Genomic DNA, 21316 nt, shown 5'->3' with positions numbered 1-21316 from the left:
TCACTGTAAAATAAAAAACCTAAGCTAAACTTTTCTAAGCAGCTCTTTAGGAGAGCCACCTAGATTGCACCCTTCTCGGCCGGGCACAAAAATCTAACTGAGGCTTGGAGGAGGGTCATAGGGGGAGGAGCCAGTACACACCACCTGATCCTAAAGCTTTACTTTTTGTGCCCTGTCTCCTGCGGAGCCGCTATTCCCCATGGTCCTTTCAGGAACCCCAGCATCCACTAGGACGATAGAGAAAGGTCGTCAAATCTCCCGCATCCACCGGCAGCAGCTCACAACCCGCCACAGTCCCACTTCGGCCACCCACTTACAGAGCACAAGTGGGAGGTCAGAGGGGACCCAATGACGTGTTTCGTGCTGAATCGCATCATCATAGCCCCACCCCCACTATACAATGCCTATTTTCTCGGCACTGTATACGATGACGCGATCGTGACACAATGCCCCAATACTGCTCACCTGTGCACCGACCGATGGGGCAGCAAAGGCGATAAGTATGATATCCCTGCATTTACCATGACATTTCCTGAGCCAAGCTAAAAATGAAAAATCTGTCATAAATATCAATAAAACTTCCCACTGAGAAAATCAAATAAAAAAAACTCCAGCAAACATTCTAGTTACAGTTTAAAAACGTAATGAATGAAAAGTCTTTACCACTGTCATGACCAGACAGACGTTTATGTTTTGGAGATGCCGTATTTTCAAAGAAGTAATTTTATTTTTCGATTTTTTAAAGGAGTATTTTCACCTTATTGTACTCAATCTTCACCTGCTTTAAAACTAATTGTCGCTATAAATCTAGTGGCTATCTTGCAGGAATCACACTGGGACCAGTAAATCAGATGCTATTACATTTGGTCCTGACAGTAATATACAGAAAGGAACACAGATACAAATATCACAGAGCAAAAGTTGCACAAAACAAGCTTAAAGAATGGACATTAGTGAAACGCTTGAGTAAACAGGTACTGTAATGGGCCCTACACGCTTGCTATCCACCGCCGAGCTGCCCGACGGCGGATACGGCCGACGGGCGACCCGGTAGCAGGGTGGCAGTGACGGGGGGAGGTGAAGTTTCTTCACTCCCCCCGTCAACCGGCTCTATAGCAGTGCAGGCAAATATGGACGAGATCGTCCATATTGGCCTGCATGCACAAGCGACGGGGCAGCAGCGATGAACGAGCGCGGGGCCGCACATCGTTCATCGCTGGTGACTCCACACTGAAAGATATGAACGGTATCTCATTGATTAATGAACGAGATCGTTCATATCTTTCAGTTTTATCGCCCAGTGTGTTGGGCGCATAAATCTTGAATGTATTTTCTGAAGGATTCTAGAGTGGAGGCCTCTTGCACTGTGTGGGGAAGCGACTGCCATAGAGTCGCAGCATATCTAAGAGCTCGACTGCCAGATGATTCTAGGTACTGCTAATAGTCCTTCATCTACAGATTGATGTAGGGGTAATTCAATTACCAGTGGTAAATTATTGGTATATTACCGCAGGTGAAAAAGGGAGGTAAACACGAGTAAACGGATGTTAACACGGAATCCATGAAAAGTTCACAGACTCATGTGTTAACAGGGTCGAGGCACCCATTAACCAAATACTGAGTTGGGTTTTTTTTGTCTCTGTTCAGATCATTAGAATTTCTTTGTGCCACTTATTACAGCAATAACATAATAAGGGGCAGATGGATCTTAAAATATTTGCGGGTGTTTTCGCCAGTTAGCCACAAATATTTAGTATCACCTAAATGTATGTAGGAGGGACCGCAGCAGATATCTCCGATACCTTCTGTGATCCCTCCATTCCCGCTGGCAGCTGCAACCCCCATAGGGTTCTATGGGGTATGTAATGCCGCCAGATTTATAAATTTCCGGAATGCAAAGCATACCGGAGATTGGCCGCCAAAGCTATTGCCATCTGAAGATGGCGGTAGCTCGCTGTAGTCTGGGTGCTACACATCACAATCCCTCCACGATAATGGCCGCTGTACATGTGTGGTCAATGGGAACGCACATGTGCAGTAGTCCCGCTTCCACATTGAGCACATAGCAGGATCGGCTCCCCCTTTCCCTGTAGGTTCTCCATCATATATCTAGCTGATGTAGGCACACTGTGCAATGCAATTTTGGGTGCTAGCATCGTGCCCAGATTGCATTGCAAATGAAAAGAATTGATAAATGCCTCCCCCTGAGTATCACCTGAATTTTGCAAACAAACATAGGAGGTCATTCCGAGTTGTTCGCTCGCAATGCGATTTTAGCAGAGTTGCTCACGCTAAGCCGCCGCCTACTGGGAGTGAATCTTAGCATCTTAAAATTGCGAACGAAGTAATCGCAATATTGCGATTACACACCTCGTAGCAGTTTCTGAGTAGCTCCAGACTTACTCGACATCTGCGATCATTTCACTGCTTGTCGTTCCTGGTTTGACGTCACAAACACACCCAGCGTTCGCCCAGACACTCCTCCGTTTCTCTGGCCACTCCTGCGTTTTTTCCGGAAACGGTAGCGTTTTTTCCCACACGCCCATAAAACGGCCTGTTTCCGCCCAGTAACACCCATTTCCTGTCAATCACATTACGATCGCCAGAACGATGAAAAAGCCTTGAGTAAAATTCCTAACTGCATAGCAAATTTACTTGGCGCAGTCGCAGTGCGAACATTGCACATGCGCATTAAGCGGAAAATCGCTGCGATGCGAAGATTTTTACCGAGCGAACAACTCGGAATGAGGGCCATAATCAGAGATGCCGTGAAGGGCACAACAGCTTATCAAATATTTGCAAATATATGTAACAAGTATCTCTGAAATTCTATCACCATATAGTTTTCAAATATTGTTACAAGTATTAGCTGGTGTGCAAGGTGATACCAGGGAGGAAAATGCATGCCCCCCCCCCCCCCCTACTGTCTGCTGTGACCCCTCCCATTTCATGTACCTGATAAGTATTGCCAGAGTGATTGAGCAGCTACTACTGTTTGTTTACACGTGTGAGAAGGCATTGCATGGGATTAGAATTTGGAAGGCATGCTAGTCCCTGTAGTGCTAACGGGAAATCCAGGGGTGTCTACTCAGGTAAGACAGCCTTGAATCTGGATGCATTTTTGTATGGGCCTTTATCATGAGGCCTTACTAGAGACAATTACATGGCCCTAAGCGCACACTATTATCAAGTAGTATAAGGACTGCCGATAATCAGAGAAGCCTTGAAGGGGCTCGGCAGTTTATCATGTATTTGCAAATATATGTAACAAATATCTCAGAAATTCTATCACCATATAGTTTTCACCAGGGGGGAAAATACACTGCCCTTTCTGTTTGCTATCACCTGAATTAACAGGAGCCACATCCACGGACAAGGGGCCCTATAGGAGCCAGACCCTGCGATGTAACAGAAGTAAAGTTACCACTATTATGATACCTTTACGCCAGGGAACCATCTGTGTATCCAGACTCATCAGGCTACGCATGTGGGAGCAGCCATTGCCAGGAAGGGACTCTCCCAATAAATGTTGCCAAACATAGCCTACAATGGGTAACGCCATCTTCAGATGGCATAAGCTGTAGGCCAAGTTTTAGAATTAAAAGTTAAATCGACATTTTAGCAGGCCCCACAGAGACCTACAGTATGGGGCTACTTTTGTGAATGAAAATCTCTGATATCTATTGTGGTTCCATGTACATACATTGAGGGGATCAGTAATAGTAATAGATTTAAACTGAGCAGGTGGCAAGTGAAATTATTATAAAAGTTTTCATTAAAAAACAAACAAAAATTACAATAAAGATACTAATAAAATAATTGAGAATTGCCATCCATTAGATCTTAAGCTACACCCATTAATAAATTTAACTTTAGATAATGCGATCCCTTGTGTCAGTGATGTCCTAAATTTAACGAAGAATAACTGTGTACCAATCAGTGACGTGCAGTCTGGGGAGGCAGAGTCTCACTGCAATACACTCAAGAGTTTTGAGTAGAAAAATTATTAGAATACAAAAGATATTTAAAACTCATAAATATCATCACTGTATTATTCATATTATTCTTATTATTGTTTATTTATGTGGCACCACAAGGGATCTGCAGCGCTTAACAAATTATGTAAACAAATGAGCAAAACAAGAAAATGACTTATAGTACAAGACAATGTAGGATAAGTATATGGTATATAAACATTTCTGCATCAGGGGACAGGACACTGACACAGGCAGCAGAGTGGCAGAAACAGAGGGTTAGGTGCCGGAGAAGAGTCTGGAGTAGTAGTATATCATGTTTGTGTTATTCTAACCATTTTTGTAGTCAAAACTCATCACCAAATCATATATGCGTTTCTGGCTCGGATACTAGCCAATGCCTCCGCAGCCACTGACATCACTGGTACCAATCATGTTTTGTGCATTACTAGAAGTGTGAAACCTTCTATCACAAATGTACGAGACAATCTAATACATTTCCTTGTATTTAACATACTGTAGATATTTTGCTCAACGCATCGTGCTTTGTCTGTGACAATTCTGCCATGTGTACATACAAGTAAGGTCAGTAGGAAATGGTATTCTGCTAACACCTACTGTGCTCACTGAATAGGGGGAGCAGCAACAAACATGGTACTGCACTAATGTGCAGACAGACAAGGCATTAGATACAATGTGCTGGCTGCTGGGAGCAAATAAGCAAACAAATCAAAATAGAGAATTACTTTGTCCCAAAGCACTGACAGGAGACATCAGAGCCACAAGCCCAGCAGGGGCTGTTATTCTAGGCTACACAGAAATACAAAGAGATGAAGCTACCATGCTCAGTTGTAAATGACAGCTCTTAATAAAGGCACTGTATTCATTGTGTGCTTCATAGAGAGCCATGTTTGTCACCCAGGAAACCCAGAACTGCAATGCCAGCTTATCATACACCACTGCTGGCACGGACACACAGTGGCATGTACCCACACTCCATAGTACAGTGATATAAGGCAACACTTCACAGCATGGCAAGAGGAGAAACACTTCCAAATAACCAATAAAGATGTAATGAAAGAGAAAGCACACACTATGCCCCACTGACTACAGCGTACACACTATGCCCCACTGACTACAGTATACACACTATGCCCCTCTGACTACAGTATACACACTATGCCCCTCTGACTACACTATAGCATTTATTCCATGTGATGGGAGACAGTACTCTCACCTCATGCTTCATATGGCTATGCCACAGAGACAATGGGCAAACACTGGCACATTTTATATTGCTACAAATCAGAGTGAAGCTGATCCGGGTATGTGATGAGGGCAGTGGGGAGAGGGTATGTGATGCGGGCAGGTGAGTACTCACCAGGCGATTGCAGAGCAGACGGAACATTGCGGTACAGCAGCACAAGTCACATCTCAGTCACTCTGCACAGAGGCAGCAGCATAGGGGAGAGCTGCCGGGCACCGGGTGTGGGTGCAGGATCACACACTCCCCACACACATACATGTACTGTCACACTGAGCCTGGCACTGACACACTGTGTGTGCGTGCTGCAACACACCTATCCCCCCAAGTCACTGTGTGTGTGCAGCACACTGCCGGCCACCCCTGCTGCTGCTGAGATGAATGATGGCCAGATGGGGTGTGTAGTAGTAGTAGTAGTAGCAGCAGCGTGTATGTGACACCCGGACCCCCTGCTGCTGCTGGGAGGCAGAATGATGGGGTGTGTAGTAGCAGCAGCAGCAGCCGGGGACTGCAGCAGCAGCGTGTAATGTATATTGTAACACCGGCTCCCGCCCCCTCACTATTATGTCTTCCTCTCCAATTCCGCCCCTCAGCAGCAGCAGCAGCGGGAGGAGGGCTCAGGGCGCAGCGCACGCACAAGGGGCGGCGGGCCACCTAACCCATAGTGCGGGTGCGGGGAAGCTCTCGGGTCTTCAGAATGCAGACGAGGCTGTCGGCGGGCGTACAGCCATAGCACGGTGCTCCGCTGTGTGGCAGCTCCGGCCAGGGCATATACAGTATGTGTGCGGCACTATCTCCAACCTGCCCGCCTCTCGGTGTGTGTGCAAAACGGAGGACAGCCTTCTCCTCCGGGGATCCTGGGACTTGTAGTCTGCAGCCGGCACACAGGCAGGAAGTGTCTGCACGTAGCAAACTACACACACATGCAGAGTAATATGTAGCGCATATATACGGTCTGGCGGCTGTGCTCTAGGCTGCCTGTGTGCTGTACACAGTTACACGGGATTGGGGGAACGCGGACCTTCTACTCGCAGCGCTCCCTACTCCAGCTGCCTGTGCGCGTCCCCGTCCTCCGGCGCTGTGTTACAGGGCTGCTGCCTTTATCACCTTGCACTTATCACTGGTTTATTACTTCCTTATGCCCTCTCTAGGTTAATACATCTGCTCCTTTTTTGTCACTGGCCTGCTTCACACTGGCTGCCAATGGAGAGAGAGGGGTTACAGGGGCAGAGAGGGATCGGGGAAGTAGAGAGAGAGGGGGTGTTAGGGGCAGATAGGGACAGGGTAGAGAGGAGTAGAGGTGGTGCCAATGGCAATCAATTTATTGATTTAAAAAAAAAAATAACAATACCCTCCATCATTAATTGTGCAGAGTGATCAAAAATGTATCCTGCGCCTGCTCCAGCAGGCAGAATTGATGAGTTACATCGTAAAAAGATACATTTTAGAACATTCTGCACAATACCTTAGCCATGTTTCTTTCATCTGTCAGAGCAGCACATCGAGTACATCGCCTAGTGTGTATGTACCCATTATATGCGCGCAACCGAGACGATGGGGGGCATGTCGCTAGTTGCCACAGCGCCTTCCCTCATTGGACTCGGCCTGTGTGTATACTCTTGTCACAGGCCGGGTCCCATCAATGCAGATGTTGGGCTGGGTGCACATCGTAAAGTGTTTACCCAGCCTTAGGTAGCTGTTTTGGTGACCGGAAAGCAAATCACCTTAGCTAAGCATTCCAGGTGCCACACAGGGCGTAGACCGTCTTAGATAGCCATTCCAGGTGCCAGAACGGGGAGTAAACCACAGCCAGCCAGAACAGGGTGCGGGCCATCTTAGATTGCTGCACCAGGTGCTGGAACGGTGCTATTGCCTCCTTAGATAGCCATTCCAGGTGGCAGACAGGGGGGTCGGGACTACTTTGCACAGACATTCTAGGTGCTGGAAGGGGATGCAGACCACTTTAAGAAGGCGTTTTGAGTGCTGTAACAGTGCACAGACCACCTTAGATAGCCATTCCAAGTGCTGGAATGGGGCATAGACCACTTTAGCCAGCTGTAAGGGCGCAAATCACCTTATGCAATTGTTCCGGGTGCTGAAACGGAGCTCAGACCACCTTACACAGGAATTCCAGGTGTTGAAGCGGGCCCCAGACCACCTGAGCAAGCTGTTCTGGGTGCAGGAATGGGGATACAGACCACCTTAGATAGCCATTCCAAGTGCCGTAATGGGGCATAGACCACTTTAGCCAGCTGTTCTGGGTGCAAATCACCTTACGCAATTGTACTGGGTGCTGAAACGGAGCTCAGACCACCTTACACACAGGAGTTCCAGGTGTTAAAGCGGGGTCCAGACCACCTGAGCCAGCTGTTCTGGGTGCAGGAATGGGGCACAGACCACCTTAGACAGCAGCTCCACGTGGTGGAACGGGGGGGCAGATCACATTACAAACCGTTCCAGGGGCCAGAATAGGGCGCAGATCACCTTAGACAGCCAGAACTGGGGTCTGATAATGTCGATTTTATCTTAAAACATAAAGCTATACCTTAAACACACCTTAAATACACTTTACACCTTTAGCTGCTGCGGACGCTATACTTAATACACACGCTACGTACTTTATACACTGTTTGCGTACGGAGTCCCGTATCACTGTACGGACTTAGCGTACAAACGCCGCGCTGGGGGTATAAAGTACACACAGCACGCACACACCCAGAGATTCACTTTAAACCTTATACAGCAATGCGATGCGTTACTAATACACTCTTAAACCTTAGCAGGAAAAGGAAGACACAACACCGATTTGTAGTTAATCACTGGGTTCCGACACCACAGAGTAATATTTCTGAAAGGGGGTTATCAATACAAATTATGCACTACAATACAACAGAGTAAATGGCTACAGCCAATGTACATACGTGAGTATATTCGCATGCACCTCCCAGTCCGGTCCTCCGCTATCAGGTTGATAACGTTGAGAGTCTTGTGTCAGGCCGGGCTGCAAGCAGGCTTTATTTATACAAGTCTTCCAAAAGCAATACAATGGATACTGTAATCCCATTGTCCATTGGACACAGGAATGCACTTTTACAGTACAGGAGAGGTCATAGGTTGATTTGAAAAGGTAGGCGATGTCTTTCCCAACTGCTCTTGTGGGTGGTCTCCTCTGGATTCCCGCTGCATTCATAATATACAGTAAATACAGTTTATATCTATATTCTGCTTCTGCACCTAACTATCCGCAGGAACATGCGATCTTCCGCAAACCAACACCGGAATGTTACCCTTAAAATACCCTACAGCTGGATACCAAACACCACCTTATTACCTTAGTCTGTCCCCTCTTATCCTGTAAAGGTGAATCCCCTTGTTCTGGAATCATTTAAACTATTGATACTTTCTGATGTGGTGCAGGGGGACTATGTGTACAATGTGCAGTATTTGGATTAAATATGTAATGTTTTGATAGCTCTCCATGCGTTCACAAACTCTGCCGTAAATACCCATACCACGCGCAGGACCGCGGGAGCGACCATGCGCAAATTGCGGATATGTGCACGCACGGCGGAACAAGTGCACGCGCAGTGGGCATGTGTGTGCAGTTTATACGTGCTGTGTGTTCTTCAATATTTTTCGACTTTGACAGTCCACCCTTTGGCAGTCAACAATAACTGCCACTATCTAATCACTAAACAGAAAAATATCAATACAATATCTACAGACGATTGGATGGTCGGACGAGAGTTGTAGGCGGGAAATGTATGACCTAGTGGGATAGTAAAAAGCATGTATGTATGAATCCATGTCTGAGCGGCATGTATCATCGTGCCGTATATGTTCTAGATAAGCTTCGAGGTATTGCGAAGTATACATTAAATCCTTCTTATCCCGTATTAAGGGTCTGTAAGTGGGCCAACAAACACTACCGAGCTCTTTTCGGCTTTTTGTTCCAACAAATGGGGTGCACATTTAGTTGATGATACATGGAGGGGGAACATATGTGAGTGCTAGTACATGTGGATATCACCTGTCGACTATGTGTGTCATTAACTGAAGGTTGTAGAGATGAAGATAAGACAAAAATACATTCACATAACATTTTCATAAACATTCTTGGGTATGGTCGATGTCTTTTCCGGATGGGTGTATCTGGGCAGAGGGGGAGACAAAGGAAAAACGGGTGAAAGAAACAGGCCATGGAATTCATTTGCAATCCTTATCATAACACTGTCTCTATGGATGGGTCGTAAATTAAATCTGCTGCTGTAACAGCGCCCCCGCTCCTTTGACTCATCAATTTTGTGCCGTGCTTGCGCCGCGTTAGAATTCGAACACACCTAAATATCAAGCCAATAATTATGACGACTCCCAGGATACAAAGGAGAAACTTCCCTACACTCATAATAACATTTTGAGCCCACTCTCCTAATCCTGAGAACCAATTTCATGGGTTCAACCATGAGACCCAGCCGGTCAGCTCATTACCCACAGCGGTCAGGGTAAGGTTGTGTCTCCTCCGGAACTCCCACTTCAACTGCAATATATCATCCATCTTTTGATCGATAATCTCTGTGGGGTCGTCAGTGCTGTTTGTAATATACGTACAGCACTTCACACCATACTGAGTTGCCAAAGTGACACAGTACCCACCCGTCACGGCTGTGATATAATTAAGGACCATCCTGTGCTGGATCAGTTCTGTCTTGTAAGCTTGTAACTCCCTTCCCGTATACCTGAAGGTGTCGTCATACATCTCAGTGATATTATCTATCAAGTTCGCTAGCGCATGGATATACCTATAATTTATAATTCCTCTGGCAGTACGGGTGATGTCTAATGCAAGAAGGAATTGAATCCCGGTGGATTCGTGGATCAAATCAGAGGCTACGTGCTCTGTCCTCTCTATGAGGTGTCTCTTGACGATGTGTTCATAGTGAGTATGAGTATAAGGAGCCTGAGCACTGCGGTGAACCTCTTTCATCTTATCATGGGTTATGGTCATGACCTCTGGCAACACTCTTCCAATATAACACAATCCTTCTGAGCTCGGGGCAAGCCACTTATACGCCTTCCTCCCACATATGAAATAGGCATCATCGGGGAGAACATAGGGGACAGAATATGACATTACCATATTACAAACTTTCCAAGTGAAAAACCCAATCCCTAGTTCTCCCATCTGCTCAGTACAAGTATCGGGCTGGATGATATGAGCACAGTACCCTGGTGATACTTCTCCAACCCACATGGTCTTGCTTCCTCGAGTATACCTATACCGAAAATACCTTCCACTGTTGGCTATTTGGCGTACAAATTGCGAGTCTATGGGTATCCTATCAGCTCTGTGTGAAAAGGCCATTGTCTGGTTATTCCACGTCACTTCCCAATTTCCCGGTTTTTCGGTATTTGGAAATATTGAAACATAATAAGAATCTGGGTGGTCTTCTGTTTGCCGGCGGTCGGGCTCCCGGCGCTCAGTATACCGGCGCCGGGAGCCCGACAGCCGGCATACCGACACTTATTTTCCCTCGTGGGGGTCCACGACCCCCATAGAGGGAGAATAAAATAGTGTAGCGCGCCACCGTGCCCGTAGTGTGGCGAGCGCAGCGAGCCCGCAAGGGGCTCATTTGCGCTCGCCAAGCTGTCGGTAAGCCGGCGGTCGGGCTCCCGGCGCCGGGATGCTGGTCGCCGGGAGCCCGACCGCCGGCCAGCCGTAGTGAACCCTAAGAATCTATCTACATGATACTGGTGGAGCTTCAAGTTAGGGGGCCTAGAAATATAACATTTCTTGTCCACCGGTCTCCCACCCCGTAATTCGAGTACCTCATCTATTGCTAATGGGTACGGTACTAATCCTGACTTGCTCTGACCTTGAGATACTTGTGAGCACACCCAGCATTCTGTCTGGTTTAAGACCTTACCTACTAGTGAGTGGTAATCACTCAACGGATGCCGGTCCATGTCGATATTAAGGCTGGACTGATATCTCTGGATGCACCCATCCTCGACTATGTTCTCACAATTCCTACAAATGCAATTTTCCTCAGCCAATAACCCTTCACAGTGCCTCCGAGCTCCCTGACTACCAGATCGCTTTCTGATACTCGCCTTTGCTCGAGTGATGTGTTGCTCTTGAGATTCTACAAATCCATCCTCGCCATCAGAACCCATTCCAGATCCTTTCTCGACCTCTCTGGGATCCTCACCGAAACAGACTGTCCTGGTCAACAACATGATTAACAGGAAAACCCGGAACGCAGTCTCTCGGGGTAAGTCCATCTTGTTAAGGGAAGAGAAGGGAAACAAGAAGGGGGAGAAAGAGAAGGAGGGTAGTGGGGGATGGAAAAAATAAAAAAAACTGGTGCGACAACCGCCTCTGGTCTTGTTGTTCTCCGCTCTCAGGTGCCGTCTCAACAGTCCTGCCTCTCAACCTTCCCGGAACAGACACTCCAGTGATACGATGTTCTCTACACTCTGCTCTTTGTCACGGGTTCTCTCCGGGTCAGCGACCTTTTTACAGTGGGATGAGTGGACCCAAGTCTCTCTTTTAGCAACCTTTAATGCTGTCGTGCTGGTTAGCAAGACTTGGTACGGTCCTTCCCACCTGTCAATGAGGCTACCTGAGCATAGAAAATTTTGAATCATTACATAATCCCCAGGTTCAATGTCATGACAATTACTGTTCGGTAGGTCAGGAATCACCAGCTTTAGATTTCTATTTTGATTCCTCAGCTGCTGGCTCATCTTAACCAAATATTTTACAGTCACTTCGTTATTGCATTTCAAATCATCCTGGGGGTCTATCATTACATGAGGTTGTCAGCCAAAAAGAATCTCAAAGGATGATAGGTTCAGGGGGGACCTGGGAGTGGTTCTGATGCTGTACAATACTAGTGGCAAAGCTTCTGGCCACAACAATCCAGTCTCAGCCATCACTTTGCTCAGCTTGTTCTTAATAGTGCTGTTCACTCTCTCCACCTTCGCACTCGCCTGTGGTCGGTACGGAGTATGCAGCTTGCTATTCCCATCAGTTTGCATATAACCTGAAAGACTTCACCTATAAAATGGGTACCCCTATCGCTTTCAATTATTCTAGGGATACCATATCTACACACAAATTCCTGCACAATTTTCTTTGCAGTGAACGTAGCAGTATTTGTGGCAGCAGGGAACGCTTCTACCCAATTGGAAAACACATCAATACAGACTAACACATATTTTAAATTCCTACAGGGTGGTAACTGTATGAAAACAATTTGTATTACCTGAAAAGGGCCGTCTGTCGGAGGGATATGGGATGGTTCTGTTGGTATTGACTTTCCAATATTCTTCCTCAAGCAAGTAAGACATGTCATTGCTCTCTTACCCGCATGAGAAGAGAATCCTGGCGCACACCAGTAGGCTCTCACCAGCTTACACATACCCTCTTTACCCAGATGAGTCAGACCGTGTGCCGCCTCAGCAAAGCTTGGAAGATATGCTCTGGGGGGCCACTGGCTTACCCTGTCCAGAGTCCTGAGGACTCCTGGCCATACCCCTTTGACCTCCAGACCGCCTTTTCCTGTGGAGAACACAGATTTTGCATTTCAATTAATTTTTGTGTGTTGATTGTGTTGAATGTCATCAGTGATGTGATGTTCGTTTGTATGGGGGTGCTGGCTGCTGATTTAGCAGTTTCTTCTGCCCGGCTGTTAGCAAGTGAGATTGTGTCTTGGTTGTAAGTGTGTGCTTTGCACTTGATAACAGCCACTCTGTCTGATTCTTGTATCGCTGTTAGAAGCCTTTTTATGTGGGTTGCATGCGCTACAGGTGTGCCAGCTGCCGTCATAAAATTTCTGAGGCGCCATAGGGCCCCAAAATCATGCACTACTCCAAAGGCATACCTAGAATCTGTGTATATATTGGCTGACTTACCCTTGGCCAATTCATACGCTCTGGTTAGGGCGACCAGCTCAGCAACTTGTGCTGAGTGCGGTGGGCCCAGGTGCTCAGCTTCTATGATACTTCTGTCGTCTACAACTGCGTACCCAGTGCACAAGTCTCCCGAGTCCGTCTGTCTGTGGCAACTACCGTCAGTGTAAAAAGTAAAATCTACGCCTTCCAGTGGGTTGTCACTAATGTCAGGTCTTGCAGTGAAAGTCTGGTTCAGGTATTCCATACAATCATGCGTATCAGTGTCTGCACTAAATCCTCCTTCACCATCATTCTCATCCTCCACCCTTTGTGCCTGTCCAGGCACACTTGGCAGATAAGTTGCAGGATTTAGTGCGCTGCATCTCTATGGTGATGTTTACAGGGGCCATTAGTGCTAATTCCCACTTTGTAAACCGTGCCGATGAGACATGTCTGGTTTGGGCGGAGTTCAGTAAGGCTGATACTGCATGAGGTCTATGGATTGTCAGGTTGTGTCCCAACACTACGTCTTCGCTTTTACTTACTAGCAAAGCTATCGCTGCAACACTTCGCAAGCATGTGGGGAGAGACCGTGCTACGGTGTCCAACTGTGCACTGTAGTAAGCTACCGGCCTGCTGGCATCACCATGTCTCTGGGTTAGGACACCTGCCGCACACCCAGCCCTTTCCGTACCGTACAATTCAAAGGGTTTCCCATAATCTGGCATGCCTAATGCAGGTGCCTGTGATAGGCACTGTTTGAGTCTCGCAAATGCCAGTTCGGACTCATCTGTGTGTGAGATCCGATCTGGTTTGTTTGAAGAGACCATCTCTTGCAAAGGTAAAGCCAATATGGAGAACCCTGGGATCCAGTTTCGGCAGTACCCACACATTCCAAGAAAGGTGCGGATCTGTTGCTGGGTTTGTGGCAGAGTCATGTCGCGAATCGCCTGTATTCTATCAGCGGTGAGGTGTCTAAGTCCTTGCGGCAAGCAATGTCCTAAATATTTTACCCTGGTCTGGCACAGCTGCAACTTATCCTTTGAAACCTTGTGTCCCGTATTAGAAAGGTGAAACAGAAGCTGTTTCGTATCTTTCAAGGACGATTCGAGTGTATCAGAACACAGCAATAAGTCAACGACATACTGTATTAATACTGATCCGCTCTCAGGTTGAAAGGATTGTAAACAGTCATGCAACGCCTGGGAGAAAATACTTGGGCTGTCAATGAAACCTTGGGGTAGGCGAGTCCAGGTGTACTGTACTCCCCTGTATGTGAATGCAAACAGGTATTGGCTGTCAGGGTGCAGACGGACAGAAAAGAAGGCAGAACAGAGGTCAATGACAGTGAAAAATTTTGCAGTAGGGGGAATTTGCATGAGGATGACAGCTGGATTTGGCACTACGGGGAATTGGCTCTCAACATTCTTGTTTATCCCCCTTAGATCCTGCACTAGCCTGTAACCCCTCCCCCCACTCTTTTTCACAGGGAAGATGGGACTATTGGCAGTGCTGGACGTCCTGACTAGGATGCCCTGTTGTAGCAAGTGCTCTATGACTGGGTACACTCCCAATTCCACCTCTGGCTTCAGAGGATACTGAGGGATTTTTGGAGCTATCCTACCATCTTTTATTTGCACTACTACTGGAGCTACATTCGCCATTAATCCAGTGTCTTGTCCATCTTTGGTCCACAGGGAACCCGGTATTCGTGAGATCATTTCCTCTACCTTTGATGGACACCTGTCTATAACAGCAGAGTGTGACATTAGCCTTTGTGGGGTGTCTAACATATCCTGCACTTCCTGAACGTGATTCTCGGGTATATCCAAGAAGACACCCTCAGGAGTGCAACATATGACACACCTATTTTACACAATAAATCTCTCCCGAGTAGATTAGTCGGAGCCGATGCAGCTAGCAAAAAGGAATGCTTGGTCTGCAAAGGCCCTATCGTAATCTCCGCAGGTCTACTCAAAGGGTAGTGTTGCACTATTCCTGTTACTCCCATTGCCGAAATTGTTTTACCCGTGGTTTTCATACCTACCGTCGAATTTAACACTGACCTGGCCGCGCCTGTATCTACAAGAAAAGGTAATGATCTACCAGCTACATCAACTGTGACCTCAGGTTCACTACCAAGGCTAGCAATCAACTTCACTGGCTGCAGACTACAGGTGTGGCCCAACCCCTATTGTATATTGTGACCCTCCCGCAGCGCCCTGGCAGCTACAATATGTGAGGGGAGTAACTGAGAATTTTCGGAGGTCTGCCAGTCCCTCCTAGGTAGGTACCTCCTTGTTTCCCCTGCATGTGGCTCATAACTTCTCCTATGCGGTTCATATCCTGGTCTAGGGGGTCGGTATACATTATGTGTGTCTTTATACCTACAGTTCCGTGCAAAATGTCCTTCCTTCCGACAGTTATAGCATACTACTACATGCTACTTACCATCAGGGGTCTGGGGTTTTGGCTGAAGTGGTTTTGTTGTAAGAACATTTATACTTACTGTTACCAGCTTATCCCCCTGAGACTCCCTGTGCTTAATGACGTTCCGATCGTGCTCGATAGCGGACTCTCTTAGTGCAGCCACCGAGATACCTCTCCAGTTAGGTAGAGAGGTTTGTACCCTTGTTCTTAATGCCTCTTTTAACCCGTCCATTAATACTGACACAGCTACCTCCCTGTGATGTACATTGTCCTTAATGTCCTCGATCCCAGTGTATCTAGCCATTTCCTGCAGTGCTCGATGGAAATATTCAGATGCCATTTCACCTTCTTTTTGTCTTATGGAAAATATTTTATTCCATTTGACAACAGTAGGGAAATATACTCCTAATTGCAGTTTGATTTGTCGTACATTCTCCTGAGTGTACTCATCAGTGAGAGGTACTTCTGCGTCTAATCTACAATCAGTAATTAATTTCGCGGGGTCAATATTGGAAGGTAAACATACTCGTAGCACTGTTCGCCAATCTTTGTTTGTGGGTTCGGTGGCGTTACCTAACTCTTTAATGAACCTCTGGCATGCGACTAGATCCTTTCTGGGATCGGGAAATTCTGACATAATTGACCTCAATTCTGTCCGGGACCAGGGACAATGCATGGCAATGTTCCTGATGGGAGTTACTCCCTGAGCGTCAGTCCTCCCATTGGGGACTGCGATCACCCTGACAGGATTTAATTCAACTACGTCATTCTGAGTTGACTCCACAATGTGAGGTGCTGTTGGTCCACTATTTCCGGGGTTTTTACATATGTTACACCATCAGCCCCACCTATCGCAAGGACAGTATTAGAAGATTTATCTGTCACCGCTAAATGCGCTAGATAAGTACCAGGTCTATCGCCTGCAGCATAGTATGTGTTGGGCATACAGTAAACGGTATTTGGCTTTATCAGACAGACAGTTCCTCCATTTGGACTGCGCAAGCAACCATGCGTCCTTGGAGGAAACCAATCCATCATGCAAATATTGGATTTCTAGGGACCTACAGGACGCTTCAAGTTCCATTTCTTGGCGTTTATAGCCATTTTTTAAAGTAGCAACCCGTCTAATTAAGGAACCACGTATAAAGGCTTTAAATGCATCCCAGAGGATTGTTAGACCAACAGTACCCTCATTTAGCTCCAGGAACTCCCGCCATGCAAGCTCAAGCTCCGCGCCAGTGCCCATCTGTGAGAGCCAGAATGAGTTAAACTTCCAAAACAATTGCCCCCGGGTACCCCCAGTATCCAAATTCAACAGTATTGGTGAGTGGTCCGAGATACCTCTAGTTGCATACTGGACATCAACAATTTTAGGAAGTAAACAGGGGAAGACCAGGGCCATATCAATCCTAGAAAAGAAGGAGTAAGTAGGGGAGAAGCAGGAGAACTGGTGAGCAGCTGGATGCCACGCCTTCCAGGCGTCCACCAAACCCATACCCTCCACTAACAGTGCAAAGTTACCCGGACATGGACGAGGCACAGTAGTATTGGTGCTGAATCTATCCACACTGAGATCCATAACATTATTAAAGTCCCCAATGCAGACAGTGGGAACGTTGGGGTAAAGGGACATAAAATCAGCAGCCTTACGTAGAATCTCCGGAGAGTACGGTGGAGGAATGTAGATAGCTAACAATAATAAAGACATGGAATTTATCTGACATTTAAGAAAAATATATCTTCCCCACTGATCTATCTGGACCTGACCCAAAACAAATGGGACAGATCTGCGAATCAGGATGGAGACGCCTCTGGAATGGGAGGTATGAGTGGCGTGGTATAACAACCCAATCCATGGCTTTTTAAGAGATAAAACTTTGGCTCCCGCCAGGTGCGTCTCCATAAGACACATAACATCTGCGGAGTACTGCTTAATATGCCTAATCACTAAGGCCCTTTTCATTTTATCATTAAGGCCCCGCACATTCCAGGACAACATTTTTAGACTAAGTGATGCCATAATACATAGTAGCACTAAGTGCTAAATGTGCCCAAAACAGTGAAGCTATTTGAAAGAAATAGAAAAGTAACCAATTGAAAAAGATTACTCTAAACATGTCGCAACAGCAATGCTTAAAAAACATCAACACACTAAATCCTCCCTCCCCCCCCCCCCCCCCCACACAACCCCCCACCCTGTATACCGGCCCGAATTTTGGCATACCTAATCCCTAAAAACCTCCCAACAACTAAACAGCTAGTAAAGAGGACAAAAAATACAGTGGCCAAAGGCAGGCATCGCTCCCCCACCACAGCCTAACCCCCCCAGGGCCAAATAAGCACCCAACCCCATAACACACGGGGGCCCAATATCAAGTGCATCATTTAGCATACTACCAATACAGGTTGTATCGTCCCCCCTAGAAGGAAAGAGTCAATGAACATTAATGCAACAGCTGTATACATATATGCTTGACGACATAAATCGTAGCCCGGTTATCGGCAGCAGTAACAATCAGTCGTTCGCCAGAGCCTCCCGCGGGGTTAAAAATAATTCCATCTCTCCTACCGCGACCATTTGCAACTTTGAGGGAAAGAGCATAGCATAAGGGAGATTGAGTTCCCGGAGACGTCTCTTAATTGGAAGGAATTGGGCTCTCTCCTTCTGAATATCAACCGCAAAATCAGGAAAAACCGAGCTCCGGGTGCCATTCCATTTAAGTGGGCCTTTGGTGCGTGCCAGGGTAAGAACCATGTGCCGATCTTTGAAGTGAAGGAATTTAGCTATAAATGTACAGGGGGGAGCGCCCGGCGGTAGTGGCCGCATTGGGACTCTATGTGCTCGTTCCACCGCGAAGTGTGACGTAAAAGCATCCGTTCCAAAGAAATCTGTAAGCCACTTCTCCAGAAACTGCTCAGGTGCAGCACCCTCTTCCTTTTCAGGCAAGCCCACAAACCGAATGTTATTCCTCCTCAGACACCCCTCCGTATCGGTTAACTTTTTCTGCACCTCCGTCATCTGGGATTCAAGGGTAGTGGAGCGTCGTCCAAGCGGAGCCACAGTATCCTCAACAGTAGAAATGCGGGTTTCCGCCTCCCCCACTCTCTCTCTAACACGTTGTAGATCCTGATGGATTAAAAAAAGATCGGATTGCACTTGGGTGATTTTGTCGGCTAACCTGACTTCGCTGGCATTAAATGTGTCCAGTACCCTTTGGATAGCATCCTCTGAGGCCTCAGGGGGACTGGAGCCAGCACTCGTAGCTGGAGAGGGGGGAGAGGAGCCATCCTGCGACCCCCCACCCTCTTATTTTGCGCAGGGGGATTTCTAGCGTATTTTTCAAGCTTGGCCGCAGCCTGAGAATTCTTCCCCATAGTATTCTTTATAGTCACCCCTAGAGGGAGTTGCCACACTTTATGAGAGAATTATGGTGAAACAAGCAGGCAGGCCTCCAGTCAGTGGTATATCAACAAATCAGGAACCACACAATGATGGGCAAGCAGTCTCCAAGTGGATATATATATAATGAAAAGAAAAAAGTCACAATAATATATTTCAGGCAGTGAATATGCAGCAGGGGGAGCTGTGATCCGGGAAAACTGAGCAGTTATAAGGACAAGGGGTGGAAGCTTAGTCCCTCACCTCTCAAGCCCTGCACGTAGCACTGGAAGGGGAGAAGAGAAGGGGGGGCCTCCGTGCAGCCCAACCTGCCGCCCAGTATGAAGGTCACCCCACAGTAGATCACCCCTGAGTCTCAAACATACCAAGAGACTGCGGAAAGGAATCCATTTTTAACTAGCACCAGCAGGGTTTCTCATATGCTGCAGCTGGAGGCACCAGGGGAGCTTGGTGGTGTAGCTTTTTCTCCACACTATCCTAACATGTGGAGCAGGAGATCTGAGGCAGCAGCAGCGTGGCCCCTCCGGCACCAGCCGCAGGCAGGAAGTAGCAGACACAAGGGGGAGCCCCCCGCACACTCAGCCCAGCGGTCTGGAGTCAGGCATATAGTGTCTCCCCGCCGCTGACCGGAAGTAGTGCGGCTGGCCGCGGCCGGAGCAGGGGGGTCCGTACACACAGCAGCGGGCTCAGGCGGGAGCAGGAGGCGGGAAGCCAAGGAGCGCCACAGATCTCTCCCCGGGAGCCCGACAGAGGGACCAGATGCAGCGCTCAGGATCCCGCCGCCACGAACTCAGCGTCCCACATGGCACGGCAGCAGCTAGACCGGAGCCGTCCCGCCGGCCGGGTGCACGAGCAGGAGAGCAGAATGGCACAGAAACACTCTGTGGGGTGCACCCAAGGGTAATACAGAACAACAAAAGAAACTACTTGTTCAGCGCCTCAAACAAATCAATCATTTAAATAAAACCAACAAATTAAGGTACAACAGGCTCCTGAGACACTGCGCTTGCCACACCACTATGTGAGATGGATTGGAAGACTATAGAGCAAGAAAAGTGGCTGCGCTGTGTGTCAGCAGCTATATAAAATAGAGAGCACAACGTATAAAATGTAAAGAATTTATTCTCTTAATCAATATAGTTATAAAACATGTAGGTTAATAATACACCTATATCTGTCTCAGGTGATATAAAGGTTCAGCCGTGTGATAAAAATGGCTATCCGATATATTAAATCCTAATTGTGCAATAGGGAGGGAACAGGAGAATTTGTAGATGTAGTTCCAGATAAATGTAAACATATACTACCTCTCCGGCAAGGGCTGGTATAAACTTGGCCGGGCGTCCCCGGCTAGTGAGTCCTGCGTTGCCCGATGTTCTGCACAGAGGAGAGGAGTATTGCGGTGCCCAGTGCCGAGCACCTCCCAATAGAAAGAGATGTATAATCGTCTCCTGTATTCCTGATCGCCAGCCGGCGATGATGCAAGCTGCTGAAATGCACAATGTGATTGCACAGCGGAGCGGAAAGGTGGGTAACCCAATGCTGAGTACCTGCCGCCAGGAGGAAATGTGCGGTCGTCTCCTGTTCTCGTGATCGCTGGCCGGCGGTGATAGCAAGCTGCTGTCGGAGAGTCAAAGGCGGTTTCTTGCCGCGGTCAGCCGGTCAGCTGGATGGAAGAGAAGCTGTGTGGATTGCACAGGATTAATTCACCTGGACCAGGTGTATGGAAGGCGGGGTCCTGACGCGTTTCGTCACGATCACGTGACTTTATCAAAGGTATGACTTTGGTCTTTATCAAAGGTATGAAGAGTGGTGTAGGTATTTGATTCTGGGTTTGACACGGAGCCAATAGAAAGATTGAAAAAAAGGGAAGCTGAGAGAGAGAGGAAAATAAGTCAGGCAGCAGAGGTAAGAAGACACTGAAGTGGATCCAGATTGGAGATAAATACTGTCGGCTGGTTCTGAGTAGATTCAAGTTATCAAATTGAGAGATAACAAGGGCAAGGATCATGGACTTCCAGAGAAAGAAGGGGCATGTTCCTGAAAAGAGATATAAATGATAGGATTGGGAAAGAGACTGATTGCGTGGAGAGAAAGAGAAGGTAGATGCAAGTATGACACTAAGACATCAGACTTGGAGAACAGAGAAAGGGGATACATTGGGGTATATTTACTAAGGTCCCGATTTTGACCGAGATGCCGTTTTTTCTTCAAAGTGTCATCTCGGTAATTTACTAAACTCAAATCACGGCAGTGATGAGGGCATTCGTATTTTTTGGGTAGTCCATGAAAATAATTACGAATGAATACACCATCGGTCAAAACGCGGCTGTTTAAGTATGAATCTCGGTC

The 21316-nt window shown here is 47.2% G+C and overlaps 1 protein-coding gene across 1 annotated transcript in view; it reads right to left on the bottom strand.

Annotated features, from left to right (window-relative positions):
• The window catches only part of ATP11C (ATPase phospholipid transporting 11C), a 330923-nt gene extending 324832 nt beyond the window's left edge, over positions 1 to 6091 (bottom strand). The window contains exon 1 of the mRNA XM_063937413.1: positions 5356 to 6091. Within this exon, the coding sequence (XP_063793483.1) occupies positions 5356 to 5382 (27 nt within the window). The 5' untranslated portion in view covers positions 5383 to 6091. The remainder of the gene's footprint in view (positions 1 to 5355) is intronic.
• Positions 6092 to 21316: the final 15225 nt, after the last annotated feature.

The sequence above is a fragment of the Pseudophryne corroboree genome, chromosome 8 (assembly GCF_028390025.1).
Source record: "Pseudophryne corroboree isolate aPseCor3 chromosome 8, aPseCor3.hap2, whole genome shotgun sequence".
Lineage (NCBI taxonomy): Eukaryota > Metazoa > Chordata > Amphibia > Anura > Myobatrachidae > Pseudophryne > Pseudophryne corroboree.
This window is presented reverse-complemented; position numbering and strand designations above follow the sequence as displayed.